At 33.2% G+C, this 27852-nt stretch overlaps 2 protein-coding genes across 3 annotated transcripts in view; one reads left to right on the top strand and one right to left on the bottom strand.

Annotated features, from left to right (window-relative positions):
* Positions 1–27852, top strand: part of LOC123696814 (serum response factor homolog) — a 172019-nt gene that overhangs the window by 106775 nt on the left and 37392 nt on the right. The window lies entirely within an intron of this gene.
* Positions 11921–12867, bottom strand: LOC123696816. Its single transcript, XM_045643185.1, has one exon. The coding sequence runs from the start codon at positions 12789–12791 to the stop codon at positions 12279–12281; it is 513 nt and encodes a 170-aa protein (XP_045499141.1). The 5' UTR covers positions 12792–12867; the 3' UTR covers positions 11921–12278.

The following is a 27852-nucleotide window of genomic DNA, read 5'->3' as shown; positions in this document are numbered from 1 at the left end:
ATTATTTTAAAAATTTTAATATTCATAATATATAATTTGTTAAAATATGCTTTGAATAAAAAATAAAGCTTTTATGTTTAATTTTTTTTTCATTTACAGCTTATTTCAAAAAATTTCACATTAATTTTTGTGAAAATAGTGTCATTTCTCTACATTTTTGTTATAAAGTAAAACTTATTTAACCTAAATGTAAAAGTTTTCCTTGTACTTGTATTGTAATACAAAAGCTAAAAAAGCACAAAGTATAATTTGTATAAAATATATACTTACTAATAAATAAGCAATATTATTTAGAAATCATAACACATTGTTACCTTATCCTGAATAAGGCAAAATTAATTGATTTATATTATTTTATTAAGCGTTCAAAGGAACTGTGTGGTCCGTAGCGCCCCCTGGCGACGCATTTATTCCTGTCTATAAAACTTACGTTATATATCGGCTTGGTCATTAGCTTTGATTAATTTTGTTGGTACACCGATTATCGCTGCAGTTAGCAATTGATTTCATAATTATAGCAATTGTGTTGAGATCTATTTTTATGGTAGGTGTGTTGTTGTAGTTTCGAAAATATTGTATTTTTAGAGGCGTCCAGGCTTTTATTATTTTCATGATTTAAAGGTACTTATCTAATCTATACTTAATATTAAAAAGCTGAAGAGTTTGTTTGTTTGAACGCACTCATCTCGGAAAAATTTTTTCGGTGTTAGATAGCTCATTTATCGAGGAAGGCTATAGGCTCTATATCATCACGCTACGACCAACAGGAGAGGAGCCACGGGGGTGAAACAGCGCGGAGCAGCTAGTAAATAATAATGATAAAAAAAAGTTGTTAAGTACAAGAAATTTCTACATTTCTTGATAATTCATTATAATCGGGATTAGTTCCACATTTGTACAATATTATGAATCGAGCTTCCTTCCAAGCTCTTCATGAGAGGATAAAAGGTCATTAAGTTATCCTATAACACGACCAATTAATTCATCAAAAGTAGAATTAAAAAAAATCATTACCTACTTTATATTTGTTTGTGTTTGTAGATGTTATGAATAGTATGAAAAAAGTACGTGAAATCTAAATGCAATGCAGATACTTCTAAATTTAATATTGCCATTAATTTTCTAAAAATTGATCCTCTTATATAAAATATATTGAACATGCTTATAAAGAGCTTTTTCAAAGTCAATATAATTTCCACACCAATGTTTGCGGTAGTCATCGAGACATCCTATTTCCCGCAGGCAGGGCCGGACTCAAATAACCGTTCGCCGCCAGGGCCGCATTTGATTTATTGATCAATTACTTTAACACCGATCGTGTGGTCAATTTAAAAATTTACGTATCTGTTTCGCTTGTATGCGAGGCAATTTATCAAATTTTGTAACTTTTTAAAATTTTACTTTTGGATTTTATGAATTAAAAGCAATAAGCGCATAATCTGAATGCAAGATCTGCATCTGCATATATTAGAAAATTTAAATAATCGTCGATAAGAAAGTTTAAGAATTTATAAAATAAATAAATGTAGTTAGAAATTTCAAAGACTATTTTCAAAGACTATTTATTTTCATGTCTTTTCAGTCTCTTTTTATTGCTTACAAATGAATAAATTGCCGCAGCTGTATCGAGCTAAGCATTCGATGCATTCCCTTGCAGTACATACATACATAAATTGAACACTTGGCATATCTAAGCACATGCTGTATAATTTTATTCCGAATAACGACAGACAATTTCAAATGAGCACACGTTTCAGCTAGTTATTGGACCACCAGCTTTTAATACTTATTCTGTAATTCTTAGACTTTTAATATCATGTGTAGTTTAGGTACCGTTAATTTTCACAGATCTGTTTTATTATTACTAGTTACTTACACTTTTCCAAAGATTCTTTACAACATTTCTTCGTGTACTGAAGTTCAAATTACTTTTTAAGTGCTAATTACTTGTTTCATTGTTACTGTTTTTTTTTGTTTACGCCTATTTTTATTTTCGTATTCGTAAAAGTCTCATATAATAATTTGTGAAGTTTGTATTTAAATTATTAAAAACTCAGGCAAGTTGTAATATATTGATAAAAAGATTTCATTCCTGTTATAATAATTATTATGATGTTCAAGCTATCTCGAAGCGATCTCGTTTGAATATCTCAGAATAAGTGAGACGATGACACGTAGTGCACAGCGGGCGTCCGAGCGTTAATAAATTCGATTTTTTCTCTAGAAATTTTACAATTTCATGAGAAATTAGAGCTGCATGCTTTCTTGATGCCATTTCCTTTGTTTTATTAGCTTTAATTGCTGTCTATTTACATGTAATTAATCCTTTTTTAAACATATAACTAGGTAAATTAAATGTGGAAAAATTGAAACCCGAAAATGGTTGCGTCCAATTATAAATACAATTATCATTTTATATTTTTTTAACTTGCTCGCTGGTTCAAATTCCTTTTTTCTTCTATATAACTGAAAATAAAATTGCATGAAATAAGAGTTAGGGGAATATTCCAAAACGACGTTCGCATTGTTAATTGAATATTCATCGATTTCGCGATTGAACGCTCATGGTATTTAAAGAATTAGCTACACTTTTAGAAAGTACTAGAATTTATTACCTTGTAAGTTGCCACTTAGCTATCAATAAATCATTGCATAATCTAGCAGTAATTTTCTAAACGTTCAGATAAAATCGATTTCAGATTTTGCTAATCGATACCAATTAATCTGCAGTAATGCGGCTCCTGTAATGTAATTATAATAATTAAATTTATATATAATCATCGATTATCCGATTATCCGATAGTTGAGATCTGATTGGGGGTAAGTAAAAATCGATATCGCCTTTATTAGTGCCATTAACAGCACATTTAGCGTAAGAAGCGATCAAAGTTATTCCTTTAGATTTAACATATACATGTATAATGATTATTGATTTTTATTGGGTTGTAGTCATTGAAGAATTCAAGCTTCCAGACTTATATAAAGCCTCAATATATGATTGAATTATAATCGTTCCTCCTTGTCCAGTTCCGAGACTAGAAATCTAGCCCAAAAGCACGTCAATACTCAAACCAGAAAAAATAAAAAAAGACAACAAACTTCGTCACAAAAAGCGAGAGCGAACATAGAATTCGAGCAGTTTTTCATGTTCCTACAAATCCATATATGATGATGAGATAGCAAAGTTCCTTAACCAGTATATCAGCGATCAATTGATAAATTCAGTCATTAAATCGTCAAAGCTGGCTCGCTGACGTGCAAATGGCTAGATTTATCACGCTCTGTAGCATGCAAAAACTGACTGCACTGACTTTGATATATCGCTATACGTGTCCCGTTTCCATAATATGTGTGAAAGATTAATAAATATATCTGTTAACCCATTTAGAGTGATTAGGCATTGTTTATTAGTTGCCTTGTCTTGTCATGTTGGGTTCAGTGCAATGTGGAAGCTTTTGTAGTTCGATATTGGAAATTTTTAATGATGAACGTTTTTAATAAAAATGTGTGTTTTGTATGATAATAATAAAAACGAGGGCAAAATAATATGGAACAGTCTAGACTTGTCCAAGTTATTGGAAAACTTGTGTATCAAAAAGCGTTGCTTAGTTTTAAGTAAAGAGAAAAATATCTTCTTATCTAAGGTTATCGAAACATCTTCTTAACAGTGTTGTTTTATCTTGAGGAGCTACTTTGTCTTATAAGTCTGAATATTATTAATTTCTAGGCCCATTACCGTGTGTCAACACCTGTCTGGCTCATAGTTATTGATGATTATCGGCGGTGGATCACTTATCAAAGCATTTTCTACTATAAAATCAAATGCAACTAAAAATGTTAATAATATAATTTAGTATTGAGCTATAAAATAATTGCATGCGTGGCGTCTCAGTAAAATGTGAAGACTTTTAAATCGTATTGACTGACTTGACTGTCTTCAAATACTTGTAACTATTTCTATTCAAATGACTCCCTTTAATTGCTTGTTTCCTGGTTTTGTATGCTAAGGATTTCCTTCCAACTTGACAAATTCAGTGATTAAATGAATTATAGCTAGCTGTTGTTTGAAAGAGTAGAAATTATACGAATTATCTGACAGGGATAAGGTTGAAACAACTTGATGCAAAGTCTTTTGCAATGGTAAACGTATAACTTAAACTTATACCTACACTAAATGGCTATAAAATAATAGGTTAAACAATTCTATAATAGTTTGAAAATATTTTCTGTATATACAATAATTTCTCTAGCTTTCTTAAATTCTTAGTTTGATGGTCCTACCACTTTTAATAACAGCTAGTTAGTTCGCTTATCAAATCCATCGATAATCCATCACACACCTTCAACCAACTCTGTGATTAAGCTCCACACACATTAAACAGAACTAAGTGTTCGATACACATCTCGATTTAAAATCGATATAAAAAACCATATAAAATCGATACAAAAACGATTGTATCGAGTGAGACGAAAATAAAACGCTACAGATTCGATTGCGGGCGTTACAAATCGTCGGATCGAAATCAATTACGCGTTAATGACTGTCTGGGGGTTGTAATCATCGTTTCTTATTTGTCATTCATCAAAATTGCTGTATGATTGGTATAAATCAGAAGCTATGAGGGGAAAGGCTTATGGCGTATGGAAGCTATATAGGGATCGGAAATATACAATATTGTTTTGGTCTTCGTATTGTTATAAATAACACATATAGTTACAGTTTCTAGGAAAAATATTTTCAAATGTAAGTACAAATACTTAATACAATCTCTATCAGCTTTATTGAAAGTACCTCTACAATCTACATATTCTATTAATGTGTATTGCATGCAATTTATGTTCATTCCATCATTAATTAATCTTTATTATTATGAAAGTTTTTATATATGTAGCTATTAAAACAGTGATACTTACTTCGAAAATACTTTAGTTGCTTTCGCTACAACGAAAGTACCTATATTCGCTGTCGTTTACACTTTACACCACACACCATACTTTCAGTTAATAGTTTTAAACAAACATTCCTATTACGACGCCTGAATGATCATTATCGCCAGTAAAAAATATCATTAAACACATCTATATGAGCGAGGTGATAATTTCACTAATAACACACCCCGGGTGTTACTCGTCATACTTCTTTCACTCTAAGCATTTAAATGTACTCGTCTACAAGTCATTGATTATATAGAGTTTTTTGTAAGCATGAGAATATCGAATACGAGACTTCCGTTATACATACTTATTTATTGTCTGTGAAGAGATTACATACTTAACGAAAAGGACGTTGGACTTTGTTAATACATGTTAATCTTAATCTAATATTCAATGTGTTAATCTTAAAAAAATATAAATCAAACAACTTTCTTTCCGATTTTGTAACAGCTGCAGCTGCAGTACAAAGGACTTCTTACTCCACTGAAAACAATAATGATCCTATAAAGTTAAAGTTCTTACTCTAATGAGGAGGAACGCAATCGAAAACTGAACATTTCTCCCTCGAATTTGATATTCATCTATTCATGTATCACTACCAAAAGGGAAATTGACTTTAAACGTATTTAAATTTGTAAAAAGGTCACACGTTGTTATAAATAATTGTGAATAAATCGGGTGCTCATTACTTGGTAAGCTTTAATCAATTTCGCGAGGTACTTTCGAAGAGGTACAAAAGAAAGTACAGTCGTGTAAAAAAGAGAATTGCGTTACAGTGTCGCCTACGGCGCTTGAGGAAACCGAATGTATGCAATTATCGATAAAGTAGGGCTGTGAGGTGGTCGATACTTTTGATGACTTTATTAATTGTCATTTGAATATAACGGCTCTTAATATGTTGTTGTAGGCATGTTAATTTTGAAAAATATGTGACGATTGTTGCTCACTTTTTTATTTATAATGTCATAGTGAATATGAATGAAATAAAATATATGTTGAGTTCCAGAGAACATATTTGTAATTAAACCATTATTTTTCATGTCATTTCTTAATTCGTGCTATTAGTTAAGCTGAGAACCCTTAAAATCAGCACACGACGTTGTAAATAAATATCTCTCAATTCTCAAGACGAAATTCAACAGATATCCCTATCGATTTCGAATGCACAAACATCGATATCCCATTATTCATTCCCTACCGCAATTACGTCGCGATGAGCGTCACGTTTACTTTTCGTACACACATGAAAGACGCCGCTGTCCGTCGTAAACGCGCCAAATTTCCCCCGCGACTGTACCGCTTGATTATTGTTATTATTCTGACAGAAGCTGGTGAAATCATTACAATGTGTCAAGCAAATTGTGGGGTATGCCTCGCATGTGGACCTAGCGGATTATTACGGTAACTATTTAATAAGTACAGTCCGGTGGAAAAGTGGAGTGTAATTGATTTTTATGTTGGGTTTGTTTGTTTGTAGGTGATGATTAATTTAATTACTTGGTCCCAAGCAACCCGAGTGCGGATAGTAGTTTATTTTTCTATGTGATATCTAGTATTTACACTGAGTACAAATTTTTCTCAATACAGATATATTTTCATTGGGGTGAGAGGTATTTAGATAATATTAACTATGCATATATCCTAACAATTTCACCGACATTAATACTTATAAAAAGTCACGATATGATCATGTTCATGGATGAATATAAATTAATCATAAAGAATGATGACAGTCATTTTTATGGGTTCGCTAACATTAATTTGGTTCCTTTATCATTGCAGGTAAGCATTGCATCGAGTAGCGGTAAGCAAAAATTTTTCGCTTTATCCAAATAATCAATACGTGTAACTTGTTTGTAAAAGTCATTAATATGCTATGGAGTGTAATCGAAACTTTAGAGCTTGTGCACGGTGGAGCTGGCTGCTAATTAAAAAAAAAGAAATGTTATTTTGGATTTCTTAATGCTTTTGGATTAGCAATATAGGCAGTGATTAAGCAGTTGATTAGGTGCAGCTAATTGCAATAACAAAACTCTATGGTATCCAAGGTTCTATAAGGTAATAATGTAAAGAAAAAGTACCAAATTATAAATATTGCGAATACAAAAGTATCTTTATTTATTTTATTCTTTGATTCCTGTGGTCCTTTGTGGTATTTAATATATACCTACATACATAAGTATAAAATGCCTTACTGTCCACATATGCAGATATGATTGTACGTTTGACGTATGTTCATGATGCACGTGGGTTTATACAAAGGTTTGCATACTGCTGGTTCGTTAACTGCGCGGGCGCATGCGCAATTTATCGACCAAGCAACGGATTCCGACAAAGTTATCGATAACATAATATAATGGTATTGCACTTCACTATGCAAACGTTAGAACTAATATGTTACTAAATTGTATTGGTCTTGTATTAGAAAAGGGATTTATATTAAGTAAATGAAGTCGATTGAGATAATTGTTTTGTGGTATTTTTATCATTGCATTTTATTACGATTATTCCGTAGTTTTGTCTGTAACAAGCAACGATAATGAACAACGAATATCTTTTATAAATTATCCCACCAAAAACATTTTCATGTAAAATGTTGCCAAGACGAGCCCATATGACTCGCACTGGCAAAAAGTTATCAGATCTCATGAAGAGCGAAGCTTCTAACACTACACGCCCTAACTCTACAAGGCCTAACTTCACAAACTCTACACCTTAGTCAAAATATGTGGCTTGGCCATTTCGCTACATTCACATCGCCGTAAGGTGAAAAATTAATTCACTGTGCATTACTTTTGTGTTATACAATAGTTCTTGTAGTAACGAACGGCCAAGCCACATATTTTGACTAAGGTGTAGAGTTTGTGAAGTTAGGCCTTGTAGAGTTAGGGCGTGTAGTGTTAGAAGCTTCGCTCTACATGAGATCTGATAACTTTTTGCCAGTGCGAGTCATATGGGCTCGTCTTGGCAACATTTTACATGAAAATGTTTTTGGTGGGATTTCATTTCTTTTTGTAAGTTGTTTGTAACAAAATTTTATAAGTATGTCGATTAAAGTTTTAATTTTTTTTTAACAAGGAGTACCTATACATATACATATATATCTAGGGGAACCAAGTTTTAGATTATTAGATTAGACCTCTAGCGTCATCAAAATTTAATTTAAAATTACAGGTCTCATACAAACTCCCATCCCCTAGTTTAAGGGGTTGGGGGATGAAAGTTACAAGTTTTATAATTTTTTTGTTGTTTTTGTGCTAATACTAGCTTACATACAAAATTTCAGCTTTCTAGGACATTAGGAAATACCTTAAGAATTTTGATGATCATCAGTGAGTCAGTGACGAAATTAGCGTTTTTTAGATATAAATAAAATCTGAAGTATAAAAGCTAATGCAATTAAAACTTAATATGTTCAATAAGTCCGCTATTGACAATATATCCCGAAAATTTTGTTGATCTAGCATAATCCAAACCCAAGTTATGAGGGTTCAAAAAAACGTCGAAGCGCTTCGAGAAAAGGTAGGTAGTGCCCGTGCTTGTTCGCTTGGCTCGTCTTGGCGGGGGCACTACCGTGCCCCCAGATAAACTCATAATTATTTAAAATTTTGTTTTTTCCTATAGATATTAAAAGTAAAGCAGCTGACTCTACCTATTATTTTATATTTAGGTGTTTGGGTGTACTAAATAAAATACTCGCTTACGAAGCATGCATATTTATTGTGCGCGGCATAAACGTCCGGCAACGACAATTTTGAGTTTCACACTGTGTTATAATACATAACATTTATTATTACATTATGTGTTTTGTAAGTCAGCAAAACCCCTACAATATTCCCCCCCTTTTACAAAAAAAAAATAATATGGAAAAATTTAAACAATTAATATAAAACAGGCAGATACAGGTTACATGATTATCACACAAATAATCGGTCGTAAGCAAACGTGTCACATTACAGTACGATACACATAATAAGTTAGAATTGCGAAACAACAACAAAATAAAATACAATATAGAATAAAAATTTTTGTAAACAATAAGGTAAAATCTAATTAACGTAATGTATTTATACAATATAATATGTTTACGGTGCAATTTTGTGGGATTGTGAAACTTACGGCTATGTTACACTAAACATAAATCTAATGCGATACTTGGTTTATAGAGCTACATATGGTATAAAATCATATAGTAACAGCTATTAACGTACTTAGTGGATAACATACTTAAAATTATATATTAAAACGGACTGTGGGTTTAATGACACGACCGGAACGGGTTCTTCGAACTGAGGTCGTGGGTTCAATTTCTGGTGAAACGGGAGGTTCAGGGGTATTTTTCGATTCAGTACTCTTTGATTCATTTTCGGCTAATACGTACGCTGGTTTGAGTCGGTCTATCGAGATTTCAGCTTGCCGATTTGGTAATTGCACTATGTAAACCTTGGACCTCCTTTCCACTACGCGGTAAGGACCGTCATAGGGTGGTTTCAAAGGTTTACGCACTGAGTCATCCCGTACAAAAACGAAATTTACTTTGGAAAGCTCGGGATGAACAAAAAATGAACGAGTATTACTATGAGATTCGGGAACTGGTTGTAATGACTTAACGTGACTCTGTATTTGTTTTATATATTCGGAAGGTTCTAATGATGTAGTATTTTTCATGCTGTCATAAAAATCTCCGGGTAACCGTAGGGTTCGCCCGAAGGTTAGTTGAGCAGCTGAAACTCCAGAATCGCTTCTATACGCGGCTCGTAAACCTAAAAGAACTGTGGGCAACTCCTGAACCCATGATTTACTTGATAAACGTGCCATAAGCGCTGCTTTGAGTGTCCTATGCCAGCGTTCTACAGCGCCGTTTGCCTGAGGGTGATAACTAGTCGTACGAATCCTATTTATACCTAGTAAATTCATAAGTTCCCTAAACAATGAACTCTAAAATTGCCGACCTTGATCACTCGTGAGTCTGATTGGACAACCATAGCGACATATCCAATTTTCGTATAAAAATTTTGCTACTGTCTCGGCGGTAATATCACGAATAGGTAAAGCCTCGGGCCAGCGTGTGTATCGATCAATGACAGTTAAACAGTATCTATATCCATCTTCTGTTATGGGTAATGGACCTATTATATCGATATGAATATGTTCGAACCGATCAGCATTTGGAAATTTACCTAAGTCAGCAACTGAATGTCTATCTATCTTGGAACGTTGACATTCCAGACACGTTTTTGACCATAAATTAATGTCAGAATTCATTTTTGGCCAGTAAAACTTTTCCGTAACTAATTTTCGGGTAGCTCGAACACCTGGATGGCTGATATTGTGTATACTGTTAAAAGCTATACGTCTAAATTTATCTGTTAAATAAGGTCGAGCAGTACCTGTCGAGAAATCACAAAAAATCGCTTTATTACAAGTAGGTATAAACGTTTTCTTTAATAAATTTATGTTATTATTCGTCAAATAGTCGTCCGTTGATTGCGATTCTGCTAATTCATTATAATCTAAAACGGTAGGAAAATATATTGTTTCTATTCGTGACAAAGAATCGGCTACTATATTATTTTTGCCAGTAATATGTTGTATATCCGTTGTAAATTCGCTGATATAAATTAAGTGTCGTATTCTCCTCGGTGTTTCATTAGATTCTTTACCTAATTTTAAAAATGCGTATGTTAGAGGTTTATGATCCGTAAAAACAGTAATGCGTCGTCCTTCAAATAATTTTCGAAAATGCTTAATCGCTAAATAAATGGCAAGTAACTCTCGATCATACGTAGAGTATTTTTGCTGTGCATTAGTTAACTTTTTTGAAAAATATCCTAAGGGTTGCCAACAGCCATTAACCTGTTGCTGCAAGACGGCTCCTACGCAAGTATCTGATGCATCAGTCATTAAAGCTAAATTTGAATCTACTCGTGGATGAGCCAATGTAGCGGCCTGTTTAAGACCTGTCTTACATTGTTCAAACGCTTCGATTGCTTCCTGTGACCAATCAATTTTGCTTTGGTCGTTCTTTTTAGTACTCCCTGAATACCTATTAAAAATTGCCTGATATGACGCGGCGTGCGGTAAATGAGCACGATAAAAATTAACCATACCGGTAAAACGACGTAATCCTGATACGGTTTCAGGTCTAGGATAATCTATTATCGCTTTAGCTTTATCTTCAGAAGGTCGAATTCCATCCTTTGAAACGTAAAAACCTAAATATTCAAGCTGAGACTGTCCGAAAGAACATTTATTTAAATTAATTGTAATATTATTTTGCGATAAACGTTGAAAAACAATACGCAAGTGCTCAAGGTGTTGGGTTTCATTTTCGCTAGCGATCAAGGCGTCATCAATATAATTAAAAATAAAATCTAGGCCATTGAATACGGTGTCCATGAATCTCTGAAATGTTTGGGCTGCATTACATAAACCAAAAGTCATCCTTGGAAATTCAAATAGTCCGAATGGTGTAATAATTGCTGTTTTCTCTACGTCTTGAGGTGCAGTTTCTATAAAATGGTATGCTCTATTTATGTCAATTTTAGAAAAACAAGTCTTACCTGCTAAGATGTACGTAAAGTCCTGGAGACGGGGAATAGGATAACGATCCGGCTTGGTGATTGCGTTAAGCCTGCGATAGTCACCACAAGGCCTAATATCTCCATTTTTCTTAGTAACTACATGGAGAGGACTTGCCCAAGCGCTTTTAGATTGACGACATATACCTAGCTCTTGCATCTTTTCAAATTCTTTCTTTACGAGTTTATACTTATCTGGAGGTAACGGTCTCGCCCTAGCATATACCGGAGGTCCGGTAGTTTCTATACAATGTTGTATAGAACTAGGTGGCAAATTTAAAAATGATGTAGGTTTAGTTAAATTGGGAAAGTCCCGTAACAAATTATAATATGGATGCCCTACACTAAATGATAGTACGGATGGCTCAGTGACGCAAACAATCGAACCTATTACCTTTAAATCTGTAATTTGATCAATGAGTTTTCGTGAGCTGACATCAACTAGTAACTTATAATAACTTAAAAAATCTGCTCCTAAAATTGGTTGTTTCACGTCAGCAATCACGAAATCCCACCGATATGGTCGCCTTAACTTTAAATTTAGAACTAAGGATTTAGTACCGTAGGTTTTTATTTCAGTACCATTTGCTGCGAATAATTTATAATCACTACACTTACTTGTTTGATATCGTTTACCTATTGGCAAAACAGAGATATTCGCACCAGTGTCAATTAAAAACTTTAAACCACTATTTATGTCGGTGATGCGTAGGCGATTACAGGGTTGGATGGTGCAGACTTCCGCCGCAGGCTGCACCTTGTTTAGTTTTCCTTGACCTTCCACGCGCAGGGCTCCTTACAGTTCCGTGCGTTGTCCCGGAAACGATGATGGTAAAAGCAAAGCCAGCCTGGACTGTTTGGACTTCGTCGAGATGCTGAGTGTGCTCGGTTACGACTCTGAGAACGTGAACGTCCACGGTAGTTCCATCGCCGTGCTGGTCTGGATCTCTCCAAGTTGGCCACTTTGAATGTTAGTTTGGCGATTTCTGCCATTATGAGCTCCGTATCCTTGTTAGTTGCACTCGTAGAAGGCTGGTGCTGCTTTTGTGTCACTTCATTGACGCTACTGACGCTTTGTGTAGACTCCAAAACGTTGTCTGCGATGGCAGCTAAACTGTCGAGGGATTTGGTATCCGAAACCGCGAGAACAGCTCGTACAGCGTTGGGCAGATGTCCTTGCCACAGAATCCGTAACGTGTCATCAGGGATTTTGTCCTTGGCGAGCTCCTTCATCCTTCGCAGCAGTTGCGAGGGCTTTTGTTCACCTAGCTCCATCTCACCAATTAATTTTTGAAGCTGGCGGTTTTTCGATTCCTCATAAACAGCCAGTAACCGCTGTTTCAGTGCTTCGAATTTGTTTGGTGGGTCGATGAGGACGTCGGTCACTTGTTGAATTGCTTCTTTACTTAATTTTGAAACAACGATGTCGTACTTAGCCTCATCCGACAATTTTTGAGGGGCTAACATACATTCGACCCGAATGAACCAGATCCTGGGCTGGTCCATCCAAAAATCTGGAATTTTCGATGTGAGTGTTATCGCCGCCATATCCATAGTTGGTGGATGTGCCATTTATACGTTTAATAATTCTCGCGACGCGAACTTGTATGCGCGAAGAACGCGGGGTCACCACTTTAGGTGTTTGGGTGTACTAAATAAAATACTCGCTTACGAAGCATGCATATTTATTGTGCGCGGCATAAACGTCCGGCAACGACAATTTTGAGTTTCACACTGTGTTATAATACATAACATTTATTATTACATTATGTGTTTTGTAAGTCAGCAAAACCCCTACAACTATTATATTTAACTGGCTTTACAAATATTTTGACTACGAAACTGGAGTTGTCGTTTAAAAATATTTATTTATCAGGCATTTTACTTCTCAATTATTAACTGTCGCTATATTTTCTCGTGTAAAATATAAAAATATGATCGTTTATTTAAATTTTCTCTTTTTATTCATATTGAATTCCGCATTCAGGTTAAACTAAGCTAATGTAATAATTATTATAAATGCGAAAGTCTGTTTGTGTCTTCCTAATGTCTCTTACGCTTGCACGATCAAACAATAGTACCTACCAATAATAGGAATGAAAATAAAAGAGCCAGATTCAAACACAGGCTAATTTTATACAAAAAATGTAATCTCAGGTTAATGGTTCGGGTCAGCAACTAAAACGAAAATTCCCGAAATGTAATTTATCAGAAGCATGTTAACGCATAGCTCGCTCTCGATACGAGTACAATTAAAACGTTATCAGCACCTAGCACTATTGCAGATACGCTATGCAAATAGAATTATTCGCCACGGGTCGGCACGCTTCAGCATCTTAGTTCGCAAAGGTGCCGCTAGATAACGCCACTGCGATTAGATGGAGAATTTACAGCGGTGTGGTGTGGTATCGCGGACAATAAATTAGAAATTCGTTAGATAGAGACGTAGTGCCAATTATTCGTTTGGTGCGGGATGCTTTGATCGCTATGATTTAGTTGCGTGTGCATTCAGGAATTGCTTGCTGATCGGAGATGCGCCGGGCTGTACTATCGATGGCTTTTGAACTGTTGTTTCGAATTTGTAGCGACAATTTTAGAGGTGGAAGACTTTGTGTCAGAATATTTAAAAAAATATGAATGAATTAATACATAAATACATACATAAAATATAATAATTATGTTCGTAAGCTATCAGACAAGGTACCTATAATGTGGTACCGATAGGTGGAATCATTTTTATAAAGTAGGTATGTAGGTAGATAGATATCTTATAGCCAGCATTCGACGCTTCAATAATTTTTACTCTATTTTTTTATACGACAGCATTTTAATCCCTCAGCCCCCGGAATCACAGACACAATAGAAAATCTATTGTGATTTGTCTCGTGGTCTCATTGGGCCGCTCGGTCGACAATGGGTTAAATTAGGAAACGCTAAATCACACAATTCATTTTTTTTAATTCCATTACATAAATTGCTCAATTTATATCCACCGGTACCGATAAGTTATGATTAGATAGCTTACATTTTATTTCAAAAACGCAACCCTAAGCCATCTAACACAATAAAAACTATCTTAAGTATTCTTAAATGTCTTGTTTGTCTCTCAAAAATAACAACATACCTATATCTAATTTATTCAACAATTACCGTGTCTATCGTAAAATACGTTTGTTATTGGTTTGTTTGCGAATAAAGAATTACAAATAAAATTATAGACTGCTCATCATTTATCAATGTAATTAAATAAATATCCACGACACCTACTGCTTTTTGCAAAGCATTATTACCCTTAATTGATGTCACCAATGTGAATCGAGTGGGAATTACAAAAAATATATCGATATATCGAATATTCTCGATACTTCAAACATTACGCAGCTATTTGGTGCCTTTAAAACACATTGAAATAGTTGATTAAAGGTTGCTAATGAGTCATTGAAGCTTTGTGGACTAGATTGGAAAAATATAGTATTGATATTTATGTAATTAGAAAAGGAAGGTTGTATACGTAATTTTATATTAGATTGTAATTTATTCGTTTCATTACATAGATCACAGGTACCTACAGCATAAAGTTTGTTACAATAAATTAATAAAAATATATAGGTAAGTTGTATTCACCAGTCTAATAACATTTTTAAATATTACGTTATAAGTTAATGTTTCATTGTACTTATTTGTCATGTTGATATTGATAATATTTAATTGATAAATTGAAGATTATCTATCTACCTACTTATATGAAAAAGAATACATTTAGGTACCTATGTTATGACAACAGTAGATATATGTTAAATATCAATTTAAATTATTGTTGAAATTAATAGTTCAAAACTGGCATGATGCTCATCATTTATTTCTTACGCACTTGAGTATAAAGATGCATGAATAAGTCATGAATATCGACAAACAGTTCAGATAAAGGTCACTCGCTCATAATATTCCCCATTCGATTGGCTGCCTCAGTAGGTACCAACAAAAAATACATGACTCATTGCTTACAAATATTTAAATTACAAAACGTAAAATTGTTACACGCAACGAGTATCGTCACAGCTTATCCAAATACAGATGCCAGTTAGAGCGGCACGAGATGTCAAAAATGCTTCCATTTTCAAATTGAGCGGGAAAGATAGCGCGGGAAAGCGTGTCGTTTGACGTGTGAACGGTTTGGTTTGGCGCGAACCACTCCCCGCTCCGCCCTCGCCCCGCCTACCTCTGTGTTACCAACTCGCCGGGAAGGTGGGAAACCGAGCTAGTGCCGTAGTGGGGTGAGTACTCGACGCTAGTACTCGAAACGTGTATGACGACTGTCACTCCATCGAATAGCGGTAAAACTAGTTTGATTTGCGCTACCATATTTACGTATGATAAGTTATACGTATCATTGTAATTCATATTCAAAATTATAATTGCACATTACTATTCGAGCGTAAAATAATGGGTAATCACTGTAGCCTGCATGTCGTCACACTTCTTTGAATGCTTCAGATTTCAAACGAAAATACGTAAACAACACAATGAGGTATCATAAATCATTCAATCGTGCATTTAAAAACATTGTGTAAATTGCTCCCAGTGTAATGAAGAAAACAATATCTACCTCTAAAGAGAGAAAGCTTCTTAAATATTTATTTTAGTCTGTTCTTTTTTAAATTGAAATTATTAATTCGCTACCTTTTAATTAAAGTTTACGGGAGGAATAAAATTTCCAACTAGCAATCTGTTTTTAAAAATGAGCACTGGCAATATTCTTTGGAGTTTTAAATTTCAACGGAGACGAGACGTCGCCTCGCATTAGGTAGCTTAAAAGCATTTTAGTATTCGCCACTCTACAAACAACACGCCGCAAATGCCGCTGGGAGACGTATTTTAAAGCACTAGGAAATTTTATTTTATCATAAAAATCGTCTGAGAGTTTTACTTGGCTCTCTGTAGTACAAATCTTAGCGTACGGTAATTTAGTCTGAACTCTTTATTATAAACTAGCAGTCCGCCCCGGCTTCGCCCGTGGTACATATTTACGTTTTCTCTACATAAGAACCATCCTCGTACTTCAAGGAATATAATAAAAAAAGAATTAACGAAATCGGTTCAGCCGTTCTCAAGTTATGCGCTTACCAACACATTTTGGAATTCATTTTTATTTTATAGATTTTCATATTTACTTAGTAAATATATTCAGATAATAAGAGGTATGGAATGAAGCACGTATGTTATTTTAGAATAGTTGCAGCTATTTATATCGTTTCCTCATTCTGTAGTAGGTATATTTATATTATTACAATCGATATATAAATAAATATAATTAACCAATGACGGTTAATGAATGTCGTCTATGTAGACTACATTTCTTTCGACGATTCTTGTCACTTTTGTTAACTTTTCTGTTATTCGGAAGCACTTATCATCCATATTAACATGTCAAAAAATACAATTGATTTATTAATTTCAGTGAAACAAAAAATAAACCACAAATATCTTAAGTTAAAATAAAATAATAAAGTAAGTAACTATACACTATGGTCGACTAGATTAAGATATCCCACTGTCTACATCAAAATATTGTAATATATAATACAGCTTCGGTAAAATCGCCATCCATGTAAATCCACATAAAAATATAGGTATCGTAACAACGACCATTCTATTTTCATTATCATAACAATAGTCCATTCTATTTTTACCTCATAATAATTATGAGTTATTCATTTTAGCAATACGTGTGATTTATAGCAAAGACCACACGCAGTATAGGAAATCCGGTGCGGCCAGATACTAAGAGAAGTCGGTATCTTGTTTATTGCAAATTAACTCATATAGAATGCACAAACATTTCTGGTTCTTATTTTACACATGGTGTTTTACTGATTTAAGAAGTTTATTGATATGATAAAAGTTTAGAATATATTGTTGTCCGATGAATTTACTCAAACATGTAATTAACAAGGTAATTTAGCAACATTTTGGTAAATGCTAAAAGAAAATAATTTATAGGTGATCAGGGCAAAACAATAACTTAACGCTAGTTCAATTATTAGGTACCTATATTGTATTTGCTGTACAAAGAAGTATTTAGCTGCACACAGGTAAAATTCTACTTCCTATACCTACCCATTAAAAAGGTACTATAATTATATTAGTATTTACATTAAGGTATTACTTGCCAGCATCTAGGTATTGCATTTAAAAGATGAAGTATCTTTTAGTCATAACCAATAAAAGTTAAGGCAAATGCTCTAATAGGCTTTAAACTGAACTAATTCCGCGAACGCAATCCCTAGTACAGCTAAAGTATGTCAAATTCGAAGTGTTCTTATCGACACCAATATACCTATAATACAGTTTACATATTTTACAGGCAAATAAGTTAGCGTGAAACCCAACTCCTTAGGCTTATAAGGTGAGAAGATCCACATTTGTCACATAGCTTGCCTGAGAGAGGGCTCAGGCGTGTCTCATATGTCCGCAAAGCGCCTTCATCGAGGGATTTATGTAAATCACATTAAATCAATGTTTGCTCAGACCCTGTTATAGGTGGAATATGTTAATTATTTACATATAGGGGCAAATCAGATCTTTATGTGTTTTATAGAATGTTATCATGAATATTTCATACCGGCCCTTTACTTTAATTCGATTGAAGTCTTAAATTTAATTATATTTCTTGAAAATGTAAGTTGTGCAAATTTTTTTTTGTGTTATGTTTTACGACCATTTATGTAATACAAATTATAATTATAATATTTACAAAATTTCATTCATACTTCATATTAATTATCCCATACCAGTAGGTATACTTAATTTATGCAGTATCTCCGTAAACAGACTCATGATGCCATCTATTGGGAAATTTATGAACGAATCCTGTAGCATAGCATACGTAAAAAGTTCATTTTTTTAAGAAAGTACGGGGAGTCGTTTAATAATTAATTTATTAATTTACTAGTTTTATATATTTGATAATTTTTAACAATGTTGTAGGAATGTCTAATAAATTATATCCAAGTCAAATACTTATTATTTAGGTAGGTACCTACACACTACACAATACGCATTATAAACGTGTTTGTTATAAGAAAAAATATAAAACACTACCTACTCATTAATATAGTTTTTTACAAGCTAGCAAATTCTATCGATTTTTTGTCACCCAATTGACACATCACAGAAATAATTTTAGCGTCGCCAAATTTCGAACTTTCTTATTGTTTATCTAAATCGAGCTTTGATCAACGGCGTGGGTGTCTTGAGTCACCTGTCCCCTTTTTATGTCCTACCAAAATGGGCTCAGGCAATTAAGGCTACAAGTGCTTTTTGTCCAAATTTAAATAAACACGATTCTTAACCATATTTGGGGTGAGCTACTGTTTCGTCCGTCAGGCTAGATAGAGAGATGTCATTTGTGTTCCGAGATAGACTATATTTGGGCTAACTTTCCCTTGTCGCTATTGTTTTGTTTTAGTATTGTTTTAATTGTCGTTGTTATTATTGTGTTGTAATGACGCTATAAAGCTTGTACACGACTACTGGGTACAGATGTCCAGCTGAGATGCTGTAATGCTGTTTACAAAATGAATTAAAATAAAATAGAATAGTTTCATTTGCTTCCAATTTTACAAAATACGCAGTAAGGTAAAGAGAAACCCTCTCTCAGGAGAAGTTGTTCTTCCTTAACTTAAATAAATTTTTAATAAACTGTTATCCACAACATTATTTTTATTTTATAGCTTAATATGTAAATATGAGACTTAAAATGTATAAAAATGAAACCAGTAGGCTTTTAACAATAGGTATTATCGTAAAGTGGACAACGGGTTCACGAACCCATGTTACAAGGATGACGTCATGAACGCCTGCGCATCCTACACAGCTGTTTAGTACAAGATCGTTAATGCTAATGATATATTTATATCTGGACTATTAGGATAAATCTAGACTTTAATCGTCTATTAAGTGAAACTGGGGCAATGGTTTCTACGAAAATACTGCTAGTGTATTCGTGTGTTGCAGTTTTTAATAATAATGAGATAATATTATGTTCACTTTATGGTGTTCTTTATATTATGCCTTTATTGGTTGATGGTACCTATATAATTAGTTGTAGCTCAGATAACTCGGATTTCCATTTATAATAAGGCGACGTGCAAATTATAAAACGAATTTTTCATTTTTGGTCATTGTATGCATCGCCACTGTTTCATTTGATGCCTTATCAATCAGTATGTAGGTAAGTATACTTACCTACGTTTACTTACCTACTACTTACGATTGATAAGGCGTGTATTATGATACCTACATATATATTTTTTTTTTTTTTTGGTAAAGGCACCCGCCATCACAGGGTGTTCGCGCCACCTCTGGAATATTGTCCAGAGACATTATTTTCATTTTTTTTTTTTGTTTACAAAACACAATTTTCAGCCACATAATAAATTAAAAATAGAATTATTACTAAATTAAAAATATTACAAATACAAAGTCAAAAATATTAAAATACTGGGTAAATAAAATAAATGCTACAAAAGTTGAAACTATCCTAATACTAATATCACAGAATCACATCACACGCCATTGTTTCGCTTATTGACTACTTCTACAATATATTTACAATATTAAAAGAAAGTATCCCTACACTTGTCCCCCAGGGCGGAAGGCAGATTCTCACCCGTCATCGCCTCATACCTACATATAAAAAGTAGTTAGGTACACTACGAATTCAGGATCTCCGGCGTAGTGCATTAAACAGTCTTGCAATGGGAGCAAAATAGGCTTCTAGTCGTAGTTTTCACGTAAGAAAACACTTATGTTCATTAGTACCCAACTATGTACCTACGGTGTAATTTTTTAATCGAGTGAGTGATAGATCAGCGGATGAGATAATGCATATTGGCGCTGAGTAATGGGTGTTAATGTAATGGACAAAACAATAATGACATGTGACGTACGGAGCGCGGGGCACGTACTACGCTTCCGTTTCTTTTGGGACTACATGGTGGGTATGCGTTTGGTGTTTAGGGGACTTTTATTAAGGAGTATGAAGTTCTGTTTATTGGGGTTAGGAAGCTGAGTTTTTTGTGGACGCATGTCTGAGACAAAAGGCGTTTTAGTTAGATTTTGATTGATGAAAGTTGATGTATTTTATACCCCTATATCACGTGTGTGCAGTGTGTGTATATATGAGGCATTTCTTTCATTATTCATTAAGTAAATATTTTTTTCTATAACAGTAACTACTCATTGTTTCTTTAAGATGTTAAAAATCTTTCTTCAAAACTTACACACTAGAGTCCCTCGTAACCCTACATCATAGACACCAGTAAAAATCGTAAAATCGTAATTCGGCATAGGGCCTGCATTTTTAATTCCATCCGAAGTGAACAACCTTTGGGCCCGGAAGCGCTGTCTGCGCGGAAGTGTTCATTGTGCATTTTTTTTCACTCATTTCTATTTTCATCACATTCGCAGGATATTATTTTGGGGTTATTGACTTCAGTTCTAGCTTTATAGCGTCACGTGAGGGGAATCGAATCGGCACGTGGTAATTAGAGTAGACACTAGGTAAAACTAATGATGACGTTTTGATGAAGGTGTTAGTGCATAATTAACAATAAACAATGCTTCGGCTTTAAAATATTATTGTAAACTGAATAATGTTAAAATTTAAAATAAAAGACGTTGATTATTTTGCTTCATTATTAAAGGTAGATTAGAATGAAATAAAGGTTTTACAAAAACAGCGTCTACAATATTAAATTTCGTACAATAACGAAAATTAAAATTCATCATTGATAGGAACACTGAATGAAATGCAGAAATCCTAACAAAAAGTCAGTGGCACTGCAATTTAAATACAATATAACATAGTGATCACACACTTCCCTAGTGACAATCCGATCCGACGAAATTCACGTCACGTAGTCGGATCGTCATCGTCACGTTGCAGGATGGTCCTAATTGTCTCACTGCATGGTGCATGTGTAATGCATGTGACATCAATTTTAGTGTAACAAGCGCCGGGTACAGGTTTCTTAAAGAAACAATCTCAGACTACATTTTATAAATAAAAATTAAATATGAAAACCGTAGGGGTCAATATTATACAGAACTAATCATGGTTTATTTCCGTTAGATTCTCATACTATCGCAATTGCTTCAAATACAAAATAATAAACAACTATTTCAATGTTATTATAAATGCAATTACTAAAATAATTATTCAAAATAAACAGTCTGTATCTTGCGTCAATCGGCACAAAATTTGTTTCGCCAGATCAGCGTGTCTGCGAATTTCTTTGAACTGCCGGCCAACATGCTGAATTCTAGGCACGTACTCTGCCTAGATACACTAAGATCTTGCCGAAGTCTAGTTTTTAATAACGCTGTAGGAGCGTGATGCGCCTAGAGATAACGTTTTATATTGTTTCTATATTCTATAGACAACGTAAGGAACAAAAGTTTAAATTTAAAGCTACATTGAGTTTGGAGAAGCGAAGTAAATTAAGTTTTATGTACTGACTTTTCAAATGTAGGTTAGTCTTCAGTGGAAATATGATAAGTTTTATAGGAAACTTATAAAGTTAGGTTATTAGTTTAACTTATAAGGTATCAGTCAGATACTTACACTTTTGTCATATTGTTAAGGTATAAATTAATATGTTCACTGTTTTCAGCCTTATGTACCTTATTATGTTCGGTTTGACTCCAGAATAGTTTGTTAATACTTCAGAAGAAATTAGATATATATTCATTTTATTTCTTTCTCTTAAAATAAAACCAATACCATCTGAACGTGGCTTGTATGTTAAAATCCTGCTTAGTTACAGAGTAATACCCTAATGAATTATTGCCTTTTGGGTGATTGAACTCAGAATTTGGCGGATTATCGGCGTGACGTGACTTCCGAGGTGACAGAGGAAGTGGCTGGTGCGTCACGAATAACGATCATATGTTTTTGTTGGACAATTTTAGTACAGCTGATGTTTAAGTACTAACTGTCTGGGAGACGCTTGTCCAACTTGATTTGAATAAGGTATTGACCACCGATTTAGACCTTGACACTTTATTTTCTATCTCTATAATATTATATCAATCTGGTTATCTGATTCCTTCTTTTGTTATAACAGTAATACTTAGTAATAGATATTGGCAATATTTATTAAGAAAAAGAGAGGCGAGTATAGTCAAGTATTTTTTATATTGTCTGAGTAGACTTTATTTGGAAAGCTTTATGCACAGTTATAAAGCATACATATATGGGCGTATTTCACACCATAAGTGTTGAAAAATTAAAAACTAATTACCAAAATAAACAGTGTTAAAACAATCTACCATACATGAATAATTCGTAAACGAAAGCTTCATTCAAAGACATCAAGGGCGTTTGAAGCAAAGCGCATGGGCATAAATCTTATAAAAATAATTGCACCTGTTGGAAAATATACTGGCCATATCTACCACCCGTTTCCCAACGCTCAGACTGGACTATTATACGTATTTGTGAAATATGTGACATATCAAAGTTTATGACTAGCAGTAAATAACAAAATATTGAATGATATTTCACTTAACGCGTGGCTAGGGGACATGGCTGACTGTGTGACAGGCTGGTTGTAAGAAGTTTAGATACCAATTGGGTAATAGCTGCCCAGTTGCAATACTGTTTTGTTGCAGTGCAGTTACTATTATTTATGAAAAGTTAATTTATTTTAGTGTAAAAATGTATCTAGTGTGAAGCAGTGTCTTAATATTCTTTAACCGTTCCTAAAATATTTTACTTAATGTTCCTATTACATGTAAAAATATTAAAATAATTTGCGCTATTAATAAAAAAACATATTTTTAACTTTGACGTCATATTATAATAAAATATATTGACGTATAATTATTAAGATAATTGCATAAGTACTAACACTAGTAGTTACTCCACAATCTCTGTAGTTCTGCAAGTCATAACAAGAGGGCGATAAACTTTTCTCGATAAAAATAATAATAAGTAGCTCTATAAATGGTTTGACGTTCGCACCGATATGGTGAAGTGTGCGGTGTCACAAAGCTTCCGGATAAAGGTGAACGTCGACCATCTTATAGTAGTAATATTGTGGTATATTTTGTTATGCTTTCTTTTATAAAATTGACTATTAAAGCTCCTATTTACTGAGTAACATACGATTTCATTTTATCCAGGATCAAGCCGGGCGAAACCTAGTTAAGCGGCTATTGATCAAATGCTATCTATTCTGTACATTAGTATGTTGATTCTGAGACTTCTGCGTTGATCCCGATGAATAAAAAATATGAAAAACTATCATATATCAATATCGTATAATAATATCTATATAACATAAAGAACTACGCTACTAAGTAATTAACTACTACTACTTATCCTTACAACTATTCAGAACCGATGTCGTTATAAGAAACGTACCTTCAAATATAAAATCGAGCCATATAAATATTTCAAAATAATATAATTATTTTTCGCTATTAGCAAAATAGAATAATGGCCCCACTTAACCGCTTGTACGTGAGTTAATAATTTAAAACAACAGCTAGAATAAATAATGGTTCAAATAATTAATGAGACGATTAAAATATTATACCGTGTTCAAATAAATATAACATTTATATTCGTTTGCATGACATGCCGGGTGAAATGCCACCATTACAGTTCCTTTTTTGAAAAAGGAAAATGAGAGGCGCGTGCGCATCCGTTAACACAACTGTATCGCGTGTGAAAGAGATATAACATGGTTTTACAACTCTATTTTATGTTTAATTTATTTTAGCAAAATTGTAAATCGAAACAGTTTATTTTTTATTGACGTTGATTTTTTGATCATTGATGTTGCATATTTTATTCGGCTATTATATTTTAATTCAATGTACGAGATATTATCTTGTATAACAAAAAATTACATAGAAGTGGACTCCTTTTAATTTTTGTATCGTATGAAACAAAAAGTCTGCAACATGGTTTCCAAATATAATAAACATTAACAAAAGAGGCTGTGTAAAATTAGGTTAGTTCTGAATATATTTTTAATTTCGTACAAACTTTTCTTCATGCATTGTTTCATGAATAATGCTTTAGGTGAAAATAAAGTGCAACAATTTTCTTATAACTCTGACTTATAATATAGCAGTATCATAAATCTTTAAAATGCCCGTTCATTTGTGTTTTTAATGAAACGCGATAATTGCTGACATTAATTATACATATTTGCGTATTTAAACCATATAAAATTGTTGATGAAAGTTTCATTCAATCTATTTGGAGAACTTTATTTTATATTATTTGAGGAGAAGGGGAATGTTATTACAGAATCTTATATGGTAATAAATTTGACGAATCGTTATATTATTAAAACTAAGGCAAAATAAAACAGATACTTTTTACCTACTATATTATGTTTTAAGCTTTTCCCAAGTCCTAAATTGTAGAGTAAATTGTAAATAATTATTAATAATTATTTCGCTTATTACAATGTAGTTATACTAGCCATTGCGTCATGTTATTCCATCCCTATTGTATGTGATTACTTACTTCAAGCAATTTGTTTAACTTACCCGAGAAATTAAATATGAAGCTCACCATTTCTCATAAAGTTGAAAATTCCTCAGGCTCTTAACGATTATGATTCATTAAAACTAATTTAAAACGTCATTAAAATTTTCCCAACAAACGTTACTGGGGACATAATTTTACGAAAACAACATACAACGTTATTTATTGTGTTGATTAAGTCATTAGCGAAATTTATGATTTCTTAAACGACTGGCAAATTATGTCTCATATGTTTTATGACAAGTGTTTCCGAAAAACTGAAAATTTACGCCAATTAACTTTTATTGTATGGCATTGTGTCGATATAATATAAAACTAGCATTAACTCACGTCTCTGTACCGTTTACAAAGGGGATTTTATTACCTGCTATCTAGAATTTATAGCTATAATCCATCGAATTGTATTGTAAATGTTGCGATTTTAATTTTTATGAAAAAGCAAAATCTAAGTATCACCTACCGCACAACATTTTTAATGTTAGGTCACATATGAAAAGTATAAAGGAATCAATTAATATACTACACTAAATATTTATTATACCTAAATATTTTTTTCCCCACTATAATAATAAAAAGTGATTGTTTGTTATATAATATGACCAAGTAATTCAACCGCCCGTTTTCCCTTACCAATTCCATACCGTACTTTAGACGCTGTTCAAATAATATCAAATCATTATGGATAGCCCGGAGCCAAAGGCACCCTCATCCCTGCACAATCTCCAGTGAATAGAACCTGTTGCAATTACATGTGCGGTTAATAGAAAACAAACGGAAAGTAATCAATACCGCTTTTGATAGGAGCTCGCTCAAAGGCTGTGTGGTTGGAAGCCAAATTGGGTTACTGAGACAAGGTGATGGAAAATGTAACGCTCGGTAACAATGTTGACGGGGACTGGGTATGTTGAGGAATCACTGATCACACTCCGGTATGCACAGTCGGAATCGAATTGCGCTTCTTCTGTGGTCCTTTTAATTATGATTGACATCATAAGTATTTGTAGATTCGTTGGTCTATGATTGCTTTCGTATTGGGATTCGTAGATCTGTCTGTAAGGAAATAGGATATAGTATAGGATAGAGTTATATTTCACAGTGTAGTGAAATATTATAATACAAGACACATAGTACGAATAACACTTAGTGCAAGTTTTGAGTATTCTGTATTTATTCATTTTTGTATTAGATTGTAGAGCCAAACTGAATCGTCGTAGATGTTTATAGTATAAGATAATTCAACTCATACAAATAACAATGTATATTTCAATTTGTATAGTTAGCAATATTATTTATCAAATAAGACATAACTTACGAAGGTACTTAGGTATAACTTTTCTGTCGTATTGATGAATTTATATCACATGATTATTTTATGGTTACTTATTAATTCAGGTTTATTCATGGCCATCACGTGATGAATATCTTTTATAGCATGAAGTATCATGGCATGTTTCACGTCATCATAAAGTTAGTTTACAAAGTAGGCAGTATTCAAAATTTACTGTGTTTAAATACCATCTTTATCGCTTACTACATTTTTTTAATTCAGTTCCCTCATGCCTTATTTGATTATTTCTAATTAGTTACAACTTACAACTATAGGACTCTCAAGAAAAGGGCATATTACATATACTTTTACTAAAGCAATCTACCTTACAATATCCTCATGGATATTTTAAGCTAGCATACGTCATACGTTATAGGTTCACCTAATCATTACCATCGTAAGTAATCAGCCCAGATTACTTACGATGGTAATGATTAGGTGACTCTCGATTGCCTCTACACAAAAGTATACATTGTTAAAGTACTTCGAGTGTGACAATACACCATAAAGCAATACATTATAAAACGTCAATCATTGTGTAGTTGCATGCCGATATCACGGCTCAGTACGTGACTGAAATGATGAAATGTATGCAAAAAATTCATTAGTCACAGTTTGAAGGACAGAGTAGAGCTATGGTTATGTGCTATGTATGGTCTTGTTTCGTGGAAGTCTAGACTAATAGATTCTTATGGAGGTAAATTAAGCTTTTAATGAAGTATAAGGTACGAATGACAATTTTGCTAAGAAATTTTCTTAGATTTGGTTCAAAACGATCAATCAAAATGAATCATTTTTACATTGTTTAATGCAATAATAACATATTATTGAGCACAACATAAAATCGTTCGCTAAAAGTAAACTCTTTGAAACAAAATAAATTATACAAATGTATAAAGTTAAAACATATTGGCATTACAGTATTAAGTAGGTATGTATATCTAAAGTCTCTTCAAGGGTAAAATGTGCATATTAAAATTTACAACCACTATCATAAGTAATTTATTATTCGCATTGTACTAAAGGAACTTAAATAAAATATAACAAATTATATAAACATATCAAATGACGGTGTAACATTTGCCTGTCATAAGTGTGTTGGCGTGTTGCACACGGAACTTTTATATTTTACGATTTATAATATGAACCTTATGGCGTAGGCTTTTAAGAATATATTAGAATCTATTCTAATCGACCCTTTTTGCTCTGCCTTATAAGGCGACGATAAAAACGGGGTTAGGCGTAAATCTTAAAATATTTCTGACTCTTTTAAAAATAAAATAATTAATTTATTGAGTATATTGGGTTATATTATCATGTTACAAGACCAGGTGAACTGACCTAGTCTAGTTAATTTATAAAGGAAAATAAGATTATTTTTGATAAGAAAATACATTGAGAAAAAATAAAATAGTGAGAGTGAAATGGGTGAATACTGT

This window comes from Colias croceus, chromosome 13, assembly GCF_905220415.1.
Source record: "Colias croceus chromosome 13, ilColCroc2.1".
NCBI lineage: Eukaryota > Metazoa > Arthropoda > Insecta > Lepidoptera > Pieridae > Colias > Colias croceus.
This window is presented reverse-complemented; position numbering and strand designations above follow the sequence as displayed.

Bases quoted from the DNA above. Each gene is read 5' to 3' on its own strand.
- LOC123696816 (XM_045643185.1), bottom strand. From the start codon at position 12,791: ATGGAGCTAGGTGAACAAAAGCCCTCGCAACTGCTGCGAAGGATGAAG.